General features: G+C 52.3%; 6 protein-coding genes and 1 non-coding gene across 7 annotated transcripts; 3 read left to right on the top strand and 4 right to left on the bottom strand.

The window, feature by feature from the left end:
• Positions 1–81: 81 nt before the first annotated feature.
• On the bottom strand, positions 82–849 carry QC764_408380 (uncharacterized protein; the record flags this gene model as incomplete). Its single annotated transcript, XM_062947123.1, has 2 exons — positions 82–727; positions 779–849. 2 exons carry the CDS (start codon positions 847–849, stop codon positions 82–84), a joined length of 717 nt encoding a protein of 238 aa, XP_062800556.1.
• Positions 850–1,433: 584 nt separating this feature from the next.
• Positions 1,434–3,172, top strand: LGD1 (L-galactonate dehydratase; the record flags this gene model as incomplete). Its single annotated transcript, XM_062947124.1, has 2 exons — positions 1,434–1,906; positions 1,937–3,172. Exons 1-2 carry the CDS (start codon positions 1,745–1,747, stop codon positions 3,170–3,172), a joined length of 1,398 nt encoding a protein of 465 aa, XP_062800555.1. The 5' UTR covers positions 1,434–1,744.
• A 145-nt stretch (positions 3,173–3,317) lies between these two features.
• QC764_0067120 lies at positions 3,318–3,388 on the bottom strand. The gene has a single exon. It is a non-coding gene; the product is annotated as a tRNA-Gly (tRNA).
• A 322-nt stretch (positions 3,389–3,710) lies between these two features.
• On the bottom strand, positions 3,711–4,623 carry QC764_408400 (uncharacterized protein; the record flags this gene model as incomplete). The annotated part of the gene is made up of 2 exons (XM_062947125.1): positions 3,711–4,068; positions 4,109–4,623. 2 exons carry the CDS (start codon positions 4,621–4,623, stop codon positions 3,711–3,713), a joined length of 873 nt encoding a protein of 290 aa, XP_062800554.1.
• Positions 4,624–6,960: 2,337 nt separating this feature from the next.
• On the top strand, positions 6,961–10,705 carry QC764_408410 (uncharacterized protein). Its single transcript, XM_062947126.1, has 2 exons — positions 6,961–8,965; positions 9,057–10,705. Exons 1-2 carry the CDS (start codon positions 8,451–8,453, stop codon positions 9,874–9,876), a joined length of 1,335 nt encoding a protein of 444 aa, XP_062800553.1. The 5' UTR covers positions 6,961–8,450; the 3' UTR covers positions 9,877–10,705.
• Positions 10,706–11,858: 1,153 nt separating this feature from the next.
• On the bottom strand, positions 11,859–13,238 carry QC764_408420 (uncharacterized protein; the record flags this gene model as incomplete). Its single annotated transcript, XM_062947127.1, has 1 exon — positions 11,859–13,238. One exon carries the CDS (start codon positions 13,236–13,238, stop codon positions 11,859–11,861), a length of 1,380 nt encoding a protein of 459 aa, XP_062800552.1.
• A 393-nt stretch (positions 13,239–13,631) lies between these two features.
• Positions 13,632–15,712, top strand: QC764_408430 (uncharacterized protein). Its single transcript, XM_062947128.1, has 2 exons — positions 13,632–14,021; positions 14,127–15,712. The coding sequence occupies exons 1-2, from the start codon at positions 13,906–13,908 to the stop codon at positions 15,682–15,684; spliced, it is 1,674 nt and encodes a 557-aa protein (XP_062800551.1). The 5' UTR covers positions 13,632–13,905; the 3' UTR covers positions 15,685–15,712.
• Positions 15,713–16,091: the final 379 nt, after the last annotated feature.

The raw sequence follows: 16,091 nt of genomic DNA, 5'->3' as shown, positions 1-16,091 counted from the left end.
ATCGTCATGTGATACCTCCACAGCAAAGCACGGAAGCTAACACGAATTTCTGAAGCAAACAAGCCCAAAACGTCCAGAAGATCACAGCTTCCAATCCACATCCTTGTAATCAACGTCTCTCACGGGAACGCCTCCCACCCTGGCCATGAACTCAACCAAGGAATCCTCCTCTGTAAGCGACTTCCCACCCCAAACCTCCCTCTGAAAGGCCGCCACCATATCCGTCCCGTTCAGCAGAGCTCCACTCGTCCACAACTTGCCATCGCTCGCCCAGCGTTTCTCAATCCAGTTCGTTCCTGGTGCCAGCTGTCTCAGAATATCCAACATAAATCTCGGTCCCGTGGCAGTCTTGCCCTCCAAGATGCCAGCTCTCAAGGGGACCTCAATGCCGCCGCAGATGGTCATAAAGGCAGAGCAGTTGTCGTACGCCTTGCGGACATAAGCCAACTCTGTCTCAGTCGGGTTATACCCAGCGTGGTAGGCTCCGATGAGGACAATGTCCAAGACAGGACAGGTTGCAAAGGAGTCGGTCGGCACGATGGTTGTGCGCGCGGTAAGGTTGCTGACTGAAGGGGTTTTGCCTGTCTCAGTCACCCAATGAAATTCCATGTCTATGGCTTGTTGCAAGAGATGGGCCGGAACGAAAGCGCTTGACAAGGTTTGAAGAAACATGGGCGTGAGGCTGTTGAAGAGGTCGACAGGTGCCACGTCGAGGAATTCGGTGAGACTGATACGATCTTGTCAGTGTCAGATTCTAGAACTGTTACAAGGGACGTACCCGCCGAGAAGGATCACACCGACTTGCACAGTTCGATCTGGCTTGGAGAGGTTGAAGGTCTTGGAAGACATCTTGAAGTAGGTTTGTGCAGTGAGTAGTGTGATCTTGGTGCGGTAATGAGGTGAGTGACGGCATTCTTAAAAAGGAGATGATGGGGCTATTTAATCTTACTCTCGTCGAAATATCACTGCCTACATTGTCATCTGGCCAAATATCGTCGGAACTCGACCAGCATTGTCTCTGACCAGGACGCTCCGATCTGAACACGGCTTATACACAAAGTCCGAGGGTCCACGCGTCCACCCTCGCAATATTTTTCTACCACCAGCAAAAGAAGCTGTGGTTCATCTCAGAGAAGTTTGCTTTCCTTGCCCTTGTAGGAGCTCAAGTTTTCCACTCTGTTTGTCCCGAGTCGCCTTCGGAACTTAGCCTACTGGTGTTGCATCCGCAGCAGCAGCCCCTTTTGACCAAAATAAACTCCGTAAATATGTCGGACTCTACTTTTGCTCACTTGGAGTAGAAGCAGCCGTCCATCCATGTGCTATTCGGTAGGATACCGAGATCACGCTTGGGACTTACTACCCCTGAATTGAAAAGGGGCAATCCACAATCACAACCTCGTAATCAATTGACCCGGCCCCCAGTCAACGGTTATGTCATGGAGCAGAGTACCACCCCCCCACGATTTATCCGTCAATCAAACGGCGCTCCTTCAACTGGTATTTCCCCAGTTCACCCCACTGTTCCCCTCACAAACCCGAGCTATCCCCAAGCTGCCCCGCGTTCCTGGATCGGAGCTGTATTATGATGAGTTTCTGGATATGTTTACTTGGCTTTCTTCTTTAACTCTTCAAGAATACGCTCTTTTAGACCTTACATCCTAGCCACCATCTCACAGCCTCGTACATAGCTCAAAACCGCACACTCAAAGAGCCGGATATAGGATACAATCTACACACCCCCAAGATGGCCCCCAAAGAAATAACCATAACCTCCTTCTCAACCCGCGATGTCCGCTTCCCCACCTCCCTAGACAAAACCGGCTCCGACGCCATGAACGCGGCAGGAGACTACTCAGCCGCCTACTGCATCCTCGAGACCAACTCCGACCTCACCGGCCATGGCATGGTCCGCTCCCCCCCCCCCTCCCCTTATAAGCCACCCTTATTGCTAACCCCCATCACAGACCTTCACCATCGGCCGCGGAAACGACCTCGTCTGCGCCGCCATCTCCCACCTCGCCCCCGCATCCTCCACACCCCCCTCTCCTCCCTCGTCGGCACAAACTTTGGCGCCACCTGGCGGCACCTAGTCAACGACTCCCAGCTCCGCTGGATAGGCCCAGAAAAAGGAGTCATCCACCTCGCCCTAGGCGCGGTAGTCAACGCGTTGTGGGATCTATGGGCCAAAACCCTCAACAAACCCGTCTGGAGGGTAGTAGCAGACATGACCCCAGAAGAATTCGTCGCCTGCATCGACTTCCGCTACATCATCGACGCCATCACCCCCGAGGAAGCCCTCTCCCTCCTGCAGTCAATGCAAGAGGGTAAGCCCGAACGAATCGCCCAGGCGGAAAGAAACGAAGCTGTACCCGCGTACACCACCTCCGCGGGCTGGCTTGGTTACGACGAATCCAAAATGAGGAGATTGCTCCAGGAAACAGTCGCACAGGGGTACAGGCACTTCAAGCTCAAAGTAGGCGGGTCACTACAGGAAGACATCAAACGGTTGACCATCGCCCGTCAAGTCCTCGACTCATCACCCACCCCGGGAGAGAAAATCCTCATGGTGGACGCCAACCAGATCTGGAGCGTGCCCGAGGCGATCGAGTACATGAAATCCCTTGCGGGTTTCAAACCTTGGTTTATTGAAGAGCCGACTTCTCCTGATGATGTCCTGGGGCATCTGGCTATAAGAACTGCGCTGAAACCCTACGGCATCAAGGTCGCCACGGGGGAGATGTGCCAGAACAGAGTCATGTTCAAGCAGTTCCTCATGTCGGGCGCCATAGACGTTTGCCAGATTGACGCCTGTCGGCTGGGTGGTGTCAATGAGGTTCTTGCGGTGATGCTGATGGCGAAGAAGTTTGGGGTTCCGATCGTGCCGCATAGTGGTGGGGTCGGGTTGCCGGAGTATACGCAGCACTTGTCGACGATTGACTATGTGGTGGTGAGCGGGCAGAAGTCGGTGTTGGAGTATGTGGATCATTTGCATGAGCATTTTGTCTGGCCGAGTGTCATTGAAAAGGGGTATTATGTCACGCCTACGCAGCCGGGGTATTCGGTTCAGATGAGGGGGGAGAGTATGGAGCGGTTTGGGTATCCGGGGGAGGAGGGGAAGAGTTGGTGGAGGGGGGGGGAGGCGAAGGGGATTTTGGAGGGGGAGAAGATTTGACGGGGAGGTTTTGTGGTCAAGAGGGATCAAGGGTGGGGCTTGTGGTGTGGTTGAAATAAAAGAAAAAGAAGGTGAGGAAATAAATGCCCCTGAAGGAGCGTAGAAGATGAGAGAGGTAGAAAAAAATGCAAAAGAGAAGTTGAGTTGCATCAGCCGTGAATCGAACACGGGGCCCATCGATGGCAACGATGGATTTTACCACTAAACCACTGATGCTGTTACTTGATTTGTTGGAGAAATTGCTCGGAAAGTGGGTTCATGTGTGAAGGTATGCGGAACACACCCTACTCGCACCAAGAAAAGGGGCAAGGTACGGGGGATGATTGAAGTTCACCTGGGGGAAGATTTGACATAAGGTATAAAGGCCTTGAAAGATGTTGCAAGAAGCCCAACTAGTAGTAATAGTCCTGTTGAATTATACATGCCGAGCTCTCTTGGAGGGCCTCTCGTCCGGATCATGATCTTCCAACCACTTGCGCACCTTTTCGCCTTGTCCCTTATAGGCTCTCTCTCCCAGAACCACTCGTCTTTGATCGGCTCATACTTTTTCTAACTCCTTCTCCGAGCCGAACGTGTCAATCAACCACTCGTTTGCCAACTCCTCGTTCTTTTCCCAGGCCTCTGGGAGCCAACGACCGAAAGGTTCGAGGAAGCATTTAGACCAGTATCTCTCAATCGGAGACTTCATCAGCCTCATCTCCGCCGCTGGTACGCCTGAGTCCCACCGCCCATCATAAATCTGGTTTGGGTGATCCTCCGTCTCGTCAAGATAGCGGCACACCTTTGCCTCTCTAAAAGTGATGAACTTGACGGATCCGTTGTTGCAAACAAAGATATTCTCCGTCTTGAGCCTCGCATTGCAAGGTGTAATGCTAATTTCGACGTTCCACATCATCCTGATTTCGGTTTCGATGATTTGTTTCATGATGGAGAGACGGTCTGCTTCGGGGGGGAAGTTTGCCGTAGTCGAAGGTGTATTTATTGTTTGGTTCGCTGTAGTCGTTGTCGTCGTCGTCGTCCTTGGGTATGACTTGTTTGCCCATGATTTTATCCATCACTTCCCCTTCACAATGCTCCACCAGCACCATCCTCACCCACCGAGGCTTGCCAGCCTGATGCGTCGGCAGGGCAAACATCCAACTGCCATGGTACGTCGGGACGATGTGCTTGAATTTCTCGTTCCCAGGCGCAGAAAAACCCTCATAAACAGCTGCTTCCATCGCGTAGTCCAGATCTGCGCGCGCTGTGCAATCCATACACTCGACGCAGGTTTCCCGGGGGCGGAGGTCACAGTTTGGATCACCCATCAAAGGGTGATCCAAAGCGTCGAATATTTTGGCCATGCGCTTGATTGTTGGGTCGTCATCCGAGTAGCTGGTGACTACACGGGGGCCTCCTTTACGCTCGACATCCTTGAAGTCGCGGGTGCTCAGGTCGCCGGTGATGGTCATGACGGCCTCACCAGGAGTCTCGGGGGGGTTCGGTTACCAACGGGGGGTTGTGAAGGGTAAAGTTGACACGGCCCTTGAGAGTAAATTCGTCATCGTCTGGACGGCCAGACCCTCGACATATTTCGCGCCTGGGGCGTGGTCCCCTGTAATTCGAGCAAAACGGCTCAGGGGCGCGATGTTTGTGGAGCTTGAGTCTGGTTCCCGCAGCATAACGCTCATGCGAACCAAGGTTCGCAGTTGGGGTTGAACTCATGGCGATGGATTGATCTCGGAGGATGCTGTGTTAGTCGCGCCCTATTTATTGTTTGTGCGTGTAGGGTCGAAAAGCTTGATCAGATATCGGTTCCCTTGTGGGATGTAGAGCAGGAGACGATTCGATAGAGAGAGAACGGCAAGGTCGAGGTTTATATAAAGGAAGTGACTGTTTAGAAAGTTGTTGTTTCAAAGTTTACAGACCTGCAATCCCAACTTTCCACATCCGAATCGTGAACAAAACTTAATGTAGAAGCCATCCAGAAGAAACTTTGAGTCTTTCCCGGCACGTGCAGGCAGACGGGATTTGTTCAGTCAGCCCAGCTCAGAAAAGATGACGTATAAACCTGGAACCCAGAGTTCATGACAACCTCAACATGACAGTTCAATGGCTGTAAGTCAGAACGACGCTGGCGTCACCTAATTCTCATGAGTACTTGGGTGTCACATTTCCCAAATGTTTTCCTGTCATCATGGGTTTCCCTTTGGGGGACTTTTGCCTGGCATTTTGTGCTTCAAGTGTGCCAATAACTTCCAGAGCGAGGCTTCAGACTCAGACATGAGAACTGCTGTTCCAAGGTTGTGGCCCTACACGGGATGTCTGGTGTTATCTCGACCACAAGTCTGACACACAGGCGCTTCTGAAGTGTAAGTTGTGAAGACTTGCATAGACAACCTTACTTGAATGTATAAGTCAAGTGCCGTGTGAGCCGTTGGCTGGAGACAAGATGCAGCAAAGCCAAGACCACACCATGAGCCTCAGGCTTTCCCTCTCCATAAACTTGCCAAAATGAACCATCGCTTGCAAACTATCATGATATTATCTCTGCCGCCACAAGCGACTCAAATATCTTGTCCTGTTTTGTTTACTTCCTCGCTGTCCTCTCCCCGATCACATGAATCCAGACCGTTGGAGTTCATATTGCCACGACTACCTACATGCGCATACTACTTTAACCGACCCTTATTTAGCTAAAGATACTTAACCCTAGCATTAGCGCTTAAACAAGGAAAAAAAAGACCGGATTGTTGTCATGCACCAACTAGCCCAATCGTCTTGTAAGGCGGTGAGCGAAGGTGGTGTGAAACTTGATCGATGTGTGGAAGCGGGATGGATGGTGAGGGGAAACCCAAAAAAAAAAAAAAGATGGATGAGGGGGAGGGGAAAAAGGTCCAGTTCCCAAAGGCGGTGAGTTTCCGAGAAAACCCCAAATTGTTTCGAGCTCGGTGTAATGTAAATTCCTACCCAATATTTGGCCGGGTTGATTGGTTCCCCGAAGCCGGGACGGGCTGCGAAGAAGAATTTGGGGTGCAGTGTCGCGTGTGGTTTGCTGCTGTCACTGGCTGGGTAAAAAAAAAAAAGTTGGGGTTGCCATGCTCTCCGTTTGTAGGTGTAAGTGAGTGAGCGGCACACCACTCCCAGCCATCTCTTTTCTCTCTCAGCTAAAGTGATCAGTTTATGAGATCATTCGTGTAGGGGATTGGAATGGGCTAATTGGGCTCGAGAGATGAGCGAGAGACAAACTTGATTCTCGGGTCTCGAGAGACAGTGTTTGATGTGGGTATCCTTGAAGGTGGGTTACAGCTGGGACGCTCTGGGTCAGACTTGCATCTGTTGCCTCTGATTGCTCAATCTTGTCTATCGGCAACAGACATATTCACACTGATCAACTGGTCGAGACTCTGACTTGGAGTTTAGGGATCTTGGGGTCTCTCCTCTTTCTGAATCAGGGTCGAACATCTGGAACGGCAGTGGGAAATGTCTCATGATGGACGTAAGGGTGGTGGTCGGGTCTCACGTAACGACATCGGCGGTGGTCGGTGCGTTGAAAATCTGAGCGGGGTATGATTGGTGCCCCGCGGCCAAAAGAGGAAATCCAGTCCAATAGACGTGCCGTGATTGGCCAGATCTAATTTTCTCGCCGTTCTCTAGCCGGGCCCACTTACCGCAAGAAGCGCCATGGCGGAGGTGGGGGTCTGTGTGTGTGTAAAAGTGGGGGGAAGCTGTTAATAAACTGTGGTCCGTGGCAACCAGGCAAACGAACGGTTGACTGGGGGAAGAGGGTTGGTTACAAAAACTTTGGCGCGGCTGGCGCAGTATATGCCACCAAGTTTATCAAAAATATATATATATAAAATTAAAAAAGAGTCATCCGGGGAAGGCTGGTGGTGCTTGTTGCCTGCTGGTGTGACCGAGTACGGCGTTGAAACCGGTGCTGTGTTGCGGACAAATCGTCGTGGCAGAATAATGGAGCGCCGTTGAAGAGGCTCGGTGACGGGATGGAATTGTTTGCGCTTCGCGTGGTCACGACAACCAGAGTGAGCGAGCCCGGTCTAGTCGGCTTCTGGGACGTTCGTTTTGTGGAGAAAGTCTGGGATATTGCATCAGGGGCGAAGGGAACACTGACAAGGACAAAATCCACCTGCCATCCACTCCGATGCGGCCTTTTCGTCAGTTTTTGGACCCCGAAAAGTCTTATCATTATCAATCATTCATCTGTCCACCCGGGTCCCGGACGCGAAACACACGACAGCACGTGAGACTCTCGCGAGATTTTGGTCGAGACTGCTTGTTGTTTGGTCTGTCGAGATGGTTCTGCCGGTGCTCTTTGTTGATGGCGGGGTCTTGATGTCACAGATCAACGCCAACAACAGGCTATGTATGTAATATGTCCACTGATGCTCTGATGACGGAGCAATTCTGCCTGCCATCGTTCGCCGTGCCTCGGATGAGCGAGAACAGGGTCCTTTTTTGTTTCGACGGGGGGCGATCAGAACTGCCTTTCCTGGTTAACTGCTTCATCTTATTGGCGGATGTCCATTTTCGGCGTGACTGCCCCTCGGAGGCCATGCGATTTCCCCGCGATAACCAACAAACCCAGTCGACCTGAGTTGGTGGTGGTGAGCTCTGACATCGCGAGGGAACACAGGATTCGTGACAGTCAGAAAAATTATGTGGGCCCGCGCAGCTGGATGATGAGGAAGAGCGCAGTCGAGCGCAGCATTGCAGGCAAGAAAGTGCATGCGACTGCAGGTTTTTGCGCACGTCGGGGAGCTTCTTCTTTTTTTTACCCCACCTCTAGCGCCGATTCCCTAGCCCCATACCGCCTTTTTAGACGGATTGTGATACCATCCCTGCCGTATCCTGCTGTGGCCCCCCTGTCGCAGCGGTCGTCTAGGGACTTGGCTGCCACTCGCTGGGGTCGCATCGACTGCCGTTGCCCCTTCCATCATCCAAACAGAGCCGGGGAGTCCCACCAACTTTTTTTTTTTCTGCCGTTTTCAATGAAGGGTTCATCCACCACATCCACCACCTCCACCAGCTTCCGAACCCTCCGCCTCTCTCCGCCCGCCCATTTTGTTGTCTATTGTCTTCCCTTGCTCTTGTCTTGTTCTAACAAGTGACGGAACGGGTATTTCGTGCTTCCTGCAGGTAACGAAGTGTGAAGCGCGGTTGCAACAAAAAAAGAAAAGAAAAAGAAAAAGAAGGTTTGGTCTGGAGATAGCCTAGTATCTACTACCTACCCACTTCAAACCCTCTCGTTATCTTTTTTAAAGTCTCGCTGTTGCCCCCGATGGCCCCAACCACAATCATGCGCCCCGAGCGTTCGGAGCGTCCATACAACACTCGTCGCAAGTCGTTGTCGTTGCACTCGTTGGGAATCCACGTTCCTGTAACTCACGCTGCCCGCGCCGCCGCTGCTGCCAGCCGAGCTTCTTCTTCTTCCTCCAACAACAACAACTCTTCTACTCAGTCAAGTATGGCTTCATCAAACACAAAGGAAGCCCCCTCCAGGAGGCTAAAACGCGCGCACACTCAGGATGACGATGATGCGCTCACCTCAGAGCCGCTGCCCAAGAGGCGCGATAGCCAGACAGTCAAGTTCGAAGACACTCCCCCGCCATCCCCTCCTGCTGCCCAACAGTCCATCGAGATGGACGAGGAGGACTCGAAACCAATCGACATGGACGCCGTCAACGATGAGATCGTCGAGGCTGTCATCGTTCAGCTCCAAAACACGGGCAACAGACCACACTTAGTGAAGGAGCTCGCTGCTGTCCTCATGCAGCAGCTCAAGATCGTTCAACAGTATGTTTCCCCCCTCTTCCTTTCTCTGAACCGTTTAGAGTTTCGGTCTCCCCCACCTCAGAGTCCCTCTTGCTCACCATTTTCCTCTCAGGTCCGCCAACCCGTGCGCCATCATTTCATCAAGGTTAGCCACCTACTTGAAGCGCAGCGGCTGGTCAGCTCAGTCGCCTTGCCCGCTGGCCAAGGAGCTCGAGTCTGTCCACCCAAGGCGCACATACTTTTACCTCACCACCTGCCCGCACCAGCCGCTCCCGGACCCGGCGCAAGCGGCCACCTTGAGCCACCTTGCGCACAGTCGCACCATCATCTCTCCCTCTCTGTCCAGTGGAGCTTCCAACTCTGAAGACGCCGACTCCGACGCCATTCGGCGCCGCGAGCTGTCGCCCAGCCCGGAGGTGGATCTCTCAAGCCCAGAGTTTGATGATATGGATGACGAAATGCCGAGCACGCCTATCGGCTCTTATTCGCTTCCCGGCTTCTGCCTGCCCCCAACCTCTCGCTTCATTGCCCACCACAGCAATGGCCGCAGCAGCAGCCGTCGTGCGGCCTCGCCTCCTCTCGAAAAGGACGAGAAGGAGTTCACTCAAACGGCTACTGGCCTGCAAAAGAGGAAACTCAATGGCGATCTGCTCAGGGCCAACCCGCCTACCATTGTCGAGCCATTGCCCGTCTTGGATCTTGAAAAAGAAGAGGGATCGCTCTTTGGCGGGAACAACACAACCAGCAATAACAATGCGACCAATCTGTCGTTTGTTTCAAGTCCCGCGATCCGGTCTACAATGTACTTCCCCGTCAGCAGGAAAGACCTCGAGACCGAAAGCTGGAATAAATGGGACAGCATGCTGGAGTGGGACCGCAGCCCTGAAAATATCGAGCTTGACGAGCTTGATGGGCTATTGAGCGATTACTGAGCGCGAAGACGCGCAAGGCTCCGGTTTGGTGTACGTATGACAGGATGGGAGCATGCATGACGTTGTGTACGATCTGGGGGTTGGCAGTATTGGCTGTATCCGGGTGATTGCCGGCAGCATTTCCTTTGGGTCACATGTGGCCTGTTACGACTTGTCCGCGATGCTTTTACGTTTTTTACCTTTTCATTATTTCTTTCTTGTTTTGTCTCTCTTGGGCGGTTGGTCGGGAACGGACGGCAAAAATGGGCCAGGTCTCCCCATAGACGAAGCTATGTCGTTTGGAACGGTACCATCATGGCGATATTGCATGGCATGGCGTTTTATGACTACTTAGCTGATGTGGGTTGCATATGGCGTTACAGGGGATTTTTATTATCTTGGCTTTTAGTTGGGGGTAGCTTTGCGATCGGTTTCTTTATATCCGGCGTTTATTGTTGGCTTTTTGACGTGTGCTTATGCAGTTTCGACTCTACTCTTTCTGCTCAATCTGGTACCACAAAAGGGGGCGATGGGATCAAAAAAGGAGGGTTTTGTTACGGAGCAGGAAAGGGAGATGGAAGAAGCTCTTGATCTCGAACTCAGCTCTCTCCGTTATTTTGTATTATTATTCAGCCCTCCGAGCAGGACGATGAGGATGGAGTCGTTTTTGGGAGGCAGTTGCTAGATACCACCTACTGGCTATAGACGACAGAGGACGGGAGTGCACGGATCCTTTCTACTCATTGGAGTGATGATGATAGAAAGGAGAAGAAGTGAGACCTAGATGTTCGGCTTGGCTGGAGGCCGTTGGTGCCAAGGGAATGAGGGCGTTAGAAATACAATATAGTCTCCTATCACTTTATCGTTCTCTCAATGACGTCTTTTAGTCGGAAGCAGTACTGCTACCTATCGTTGGGGAGTCTCCTTCCAATTTCCGACGGGCCTTATTCTTGCTGCCCATTTTGTTATAGGTCTCTTTAACATGAGGCCCATCAACTGTACGCTTTCTTTTCCAACTTTATAACAGGGTATGGAGCACCCAAGCAAGGCTTGGAAAAACAAGTTTGGTTGCATTCTTAAATTAGACGGGCATCTTTAGAGTCGGAGTTGATGATTGGGCACGTCAATGATATTGCCCACAAGCATGTTGACCAGAATTCTTTGGATCATTAACAACTAAAGCATAACCAACCCATCGCCTTTGCAGATTACAAACGGCTTGTTTGATGACTCGAAAACTATGTCCCGTCTGAGAAACCCATACATGACAGCGCCAGCGGGGATGAAACTCCCGCGCGCCTGCGAACGCTGATCGAACAGGAGCTGTTTGTGAGCGTTCTGTGGCCTCCGGATCCAGATTGACGCAAGTAGCTACAACGGGACCAACTCACCCAGCTCAATTGGGCTCTATTATCCGAGGATCCTACCGTGATGCAACGAAAGATAACTACCGCGTTCGCTCTCCAACCAGCACTGCCCTAGACTACGAGTTGACGGCTTTTACAACTATGGCAGATTCACTGTCCGGGACGTAGTAACAGGAATAACCATGCACATCCTGAGAGGATTCTTGATGATGTGTGCTTCGTCCATGACATGGAGGCCAAACTTGAAAGGGTGGTGCGGCGCAGTAACCAAGATGAGGCGGAGGCGTGGACCTAGAGAGTGTCATGTGAGGGTCAGAGATGCCTGATCCCCTTTCACGACGACAGTTGCTTGGTAGCTCGGATGGTGGAAAAGCGTCGCTGAGATGGGGGATCTTGGGCTGCTGTTTGGTGGATGGTGCGGGTTTGCGGGTGGTTTTGGTGGATGACTTTGGTTGGAATGAGATGGTGATATATAGGGGATTTTATCCGGTTTTTTTTTATTTTGTCTAGCTCAAAAAGCTTTGGATCGTTTGTCTATTTGCCAGTGATACAAATACACGAGAGTACTCCATCACACATATCTGCCTTTTGTTATTCAGATCGTACACATTTGCTCATCACTCCCAATCCTACACATCACTTCCCCTCCCCCTCCTCCTTCACCCTCAACTCCAACACCACCGTCGTACCCGCATGATACCACGGCCTATCCATCCTCACCACCTCCAACCTCCCCCCTAGCTCCTCACTCGCACCCTTCACCAACCCCTCAATATCCCTATTCCACCAACACCCAAACTTCTGAAAATGCCCTGGCGCGTACTTGTCTAGCAGTCCATTAATCCACCCAAACCAACCCCTCCCATGCTCCAGCAACAAAATCCTCCCCGTCCCGGGCACCACCCTCCCCGCCATCTTCACCAGCAACCCCTGTGGATCCTTCACCGAACAAAGCCCGAAACTCTGAATAACCGTATCATACCTCTCCCTCCCCCTTGGCAGTCCCGCCTCTGCATCCCCAAGCAGTAATTGAACCCTCCCATCCAGCGCAGCAACCACCGGCACGACCTCCTCAGGGTTCGTCAGTTTTGGGTAGGGCTCAGCCCTCTTCTTAGCCATCACCTGCCTCAACCCCGGCACCGACTCCCTTAGTCGATTGCGTGCAACAGACAACATCTCAGGCGAGACATCCACCGCCGTATATGACAAAACCTCACCCTCCATCCCCCCCACCCTCCTCTCACCAGCCGTAACCTTGGACTTTGTCCCATACCCCCACGAACTCCCCCTTTTAATATCCAATATCTTCGCCATCCTACTCTTCGCCTTGGCGAGCTGCTCCTCGGGGGAGTATTCCTCGAACGGGTGAACTACATACTCCCAGCTGTAATACGGCAGATTTCTCCCCGTGCCACAAGCTACTTCCAAGACGTGGCCTTTGGCGCGGCTGGCGAGGTAGGATCTGTTGGCGGTGATACGGGAGAGACTTTCGGAGGTGTTGAGTGAGGTGTCGAATTCGAGGGCGGAGACGGGGGTTAATGAGGGGGGTAGGCCAGTTGGGGGGCAGCAGGAGGGGTGGGGTTGGGGGAGGGATGGGCCGAGGGGGGCGAGGTCGGAGACGGGGGGGGTTTTGAAGGTGTTTGTTACTACTGCCGAAATGTACAAGGAGGCGAGGAAGGCGACTGCGAGGGCGCCGTAGAGGGGTATTTTGCGGTGGCGTTGGATGTTTTCTTCTAGGGTGAAGGGGGGTTTTGAGGTGGGGGTGTCGTCGCGGTAGAGTGAGAGTTTTGGTTTTGGGGGGACGAAGTTGTTGGGTGGGGGGAGGGGGGACTTTTTGGAGCGGAGGGGGCTTTGGGGTGGCGAGGGTGGTGAGGATGGGGATGGTTTTCGTTTGGCGTATTGGAGGGCTGAAGAGAGGCTTAATTGGCGGGAGTAGCTGGGCAGGTTGGAAGGTGAATAGAGGTGAGGGTGTAATGAGAAGGGTGTCCTTGAGGACAGCCTTAGTCGGGAGGCCATGGTTGTGGTGTGAGAGAGGGGTAATGGGTGTTGCCCAGCTCTCATATAAGTCCGGGTACGGGATCCGGTGGTGGCCTGGGCGGGTGTGGTGTGAGCTCTCACTCACCCTTGATGGACATTTGTGAAGCTTGAGTGAGCCAGAGCTTTCCAGCCAATCAGACTCTTGTTGACTGTCGAATGTGGAGATTACATAATCAACGCTCACCACGGTGAAGGCCCCACCTTGTCAGGTCATGGACAAAATAATTAATGCCTTGAAAGATAATCAACAGACCTTAGAAGATGGTTAGCGTGCCTCTTGACTGTCTTCTAAGGCCTCTCAACTCTATTGAAATGCCTGTTAATATCTTGGAAAGCCTATTAATATGTTTTGAAGGCCTTTCTAATATATTTTCAAGGCCTTCTGATACGTGTTCAGGGCCTATCAACTATCCCTAAAGGCCTTGCTATCTTGTTGCAGTCTTTCTCTGTCAACGATGCCACCCCCCCACCTTCCCGCACACGGCTCCACAGGTGCCTAGATTCCCCACACAAAGCTAGCCAGGGGTATCCTGATTCGCCCTTTCTCCTGGCACTCACACGCGACCATCACTTCGTCTTCACGACATTTCTCACGAAGACGTCTACCGGCCTCATCATTTTCCAGGCAGTCAGTCACATTGCAAAGATGGCTACCCAACAGGATCTCCAAGACCTCATACGGCTCATGACCGTCACAAGAAAAATGCCCATGCTCCAAGCTATGACATCAATCAAAGCCCTCCAGGCAGTTGATCTCAGGAGGTGAGCTATCGGCTTGATTTTGAGCCTCGACCTCATATTCTTTTGGGAATATACGACTTTATCGACATCTATACCAATTCAATATCAACTAACAAGTCAAAACAGCATCAAACAAATATCCGAAGCGTCCCTCTCCACCGTTCAGGAAGCTCTCAAAGACGATAAAGTCGCACGCGCTCTCCAAAACGCCTGCAAGGCCGTCATCAGGAGAAATGCCACACAGTCATCATCACCACCCTCTGGCGGCGGTGTTCTCAAGCGTGGATCATCAATATCATCCACATCACCGGTATCCAAACGCGCCAAAAGCGACGTTTTCATGACTGGCCCTGTTGAAATGACCCCCCAGGAATTGGAGGCTTCCCTGGAGCTGCCAATATGCACAGACGAGGATACTATAAAGAAGACGGTCATCGAAACTAACCGGGCGCCACTCGTACTTGCCTTTGCGGTGGAGATGCTTAGATATACCATGCCTGAGCAGCCGTTATCGAGTAGACTCAGCCTCGGTCAGGCGGTGGTGAGCGCCAACTCTCGGTCCAAGGCTGTGAGTTTGGGACTGGACAAAGGCCCTAGTGCGGATCAGGAGGGGTATGGGGAAGGTCAGCCGAGGGTGAAGGTAATGGGTAGGGAGGTTGCGGTTCTCAAAAGGAGTGGGTATGAGTGGAAAGGTGAGGAAAGGTCCGGCGACGAAAAAAAGGATAGAGCGGGAGGGTCACAGGCGACGAGTGCGACGACGGCCTCGACGCTGGACCCGGCGCCTACACCTACGGCTACTTGGTCTACGAGCCCGCCGATTATTATGAAGGACTCCAAGTTTGTGGCGAGGGCCATTCATTTAACGTCACCGTCACAGAGGAAGTACTTGATGGAGAGCTTGATGCATAATCACCCTGAGTTGAAGAGTGCAACGCATAATGCCTGGGCTTTCCGGCTGAAGCCGCCAGAGAATGCGAATTGGCTCACTCAGAGGACCATGAGGGAGGAGTCGTTTGATGATGGGGAGACTGGGTGTGGGGATCTCATGCTGAAGGTTATGCGGGAGGCTGGGGCGGTCGATACACTCGTCGTTCTCACCCGTTGGTTCGGAGGGGCGATGTTAGGGCCGGACAGGTGGAGGTTGATGAGAAATGCGGTTACGTCTGCGCTCGGTGAACGAATGCGAAAGACGGGAGGAAGTATTTCACTCGGAGGCGAGGCTCTTTGGGGCCTGGATCTCGAGGCCATGAGAAAAGCCCAGCCTGGGACCACAGTTGGAGGTTACGGGTCAGGCAAGCAGCTGCAGCCGCTAACCCATGTGGTGGGGATGCATATTCACCGGCCCGAGGCGGCCAGATCGTATCTGCTGAGGAGTTTTGGGAAGCCATCACCACCGCCAGCCGACGAAACAGCGACGAGCCCTTCAAAGAAAAAAGCGGTGCATAAAACGGCCAAAGTACTGGAGGCGGAGAGAGAGGAGAATTTGGGGTTGTTGCTTGGGGCGTTGAGATTGCTTTTTGATAGCTGGGCGGATCATCTTGATGTGGCAGAACTCGATAGGAGGACGTGGGCTTGGTACTGCGCCATTCGTCCAGAGGTGGATAGTGGCCCAAATGGCTGGGGTGGGAAGGGGTCGGTGAAGTTGGTGGATCTTCTAAAGCTGAGACGAGGGGATCAGTCATGAATTTTAAGATCAGGAAAGAGAATCCCAACTTGAGGTTTGACCATACTGTGTAATTGTATTGGGTTTTGGCAGAGCCCCCACCTCATATCCTGAAGATTTCATGATCTGATCGACCATACACATACCAAATCAATGTCCAAGGCGCCTCTCTCTATAGTCCAAACATCTCTTAAACTAAACTGGACAAGTCCTCCCGAGCCCTTCAAAGCCATACTATACTAAGTCTTAAGCTTTCTTCATATAAGTAGTAAACAAGGCTGAACGGGAGAGTACGGTTTTTTACGGCCTTGACCAGGATGATTTGGGGGGAAGAACGAACGAAGGGTCACTCTGGGAAAGGAACGAACAAGGTCGTATTTAAAGGAAGGAGCGCACTGTGAAAGCCAAAAGCAAACAAAGAAATGCAG

The sequence above is a fragment of the Podospora pseudoanserina genome, chromosome 4 (assembly GCF_035222485.1).
Source record: "Podospora pseudoanserina strain CBS 124.78 chromosome 4, whole genome shotgun sequence".
Lineage (NCBI taxonomy): Eukaryota > Fungi > Ascomycota > Sordariomycetes > Sordariales > Podosporaceae > Podospora > Podospora pseudoanserina.
Note: the sequence above shows the minus strand (reverse complement) of the source record. Positions and strands in the feature narration are given on the sequence as shown.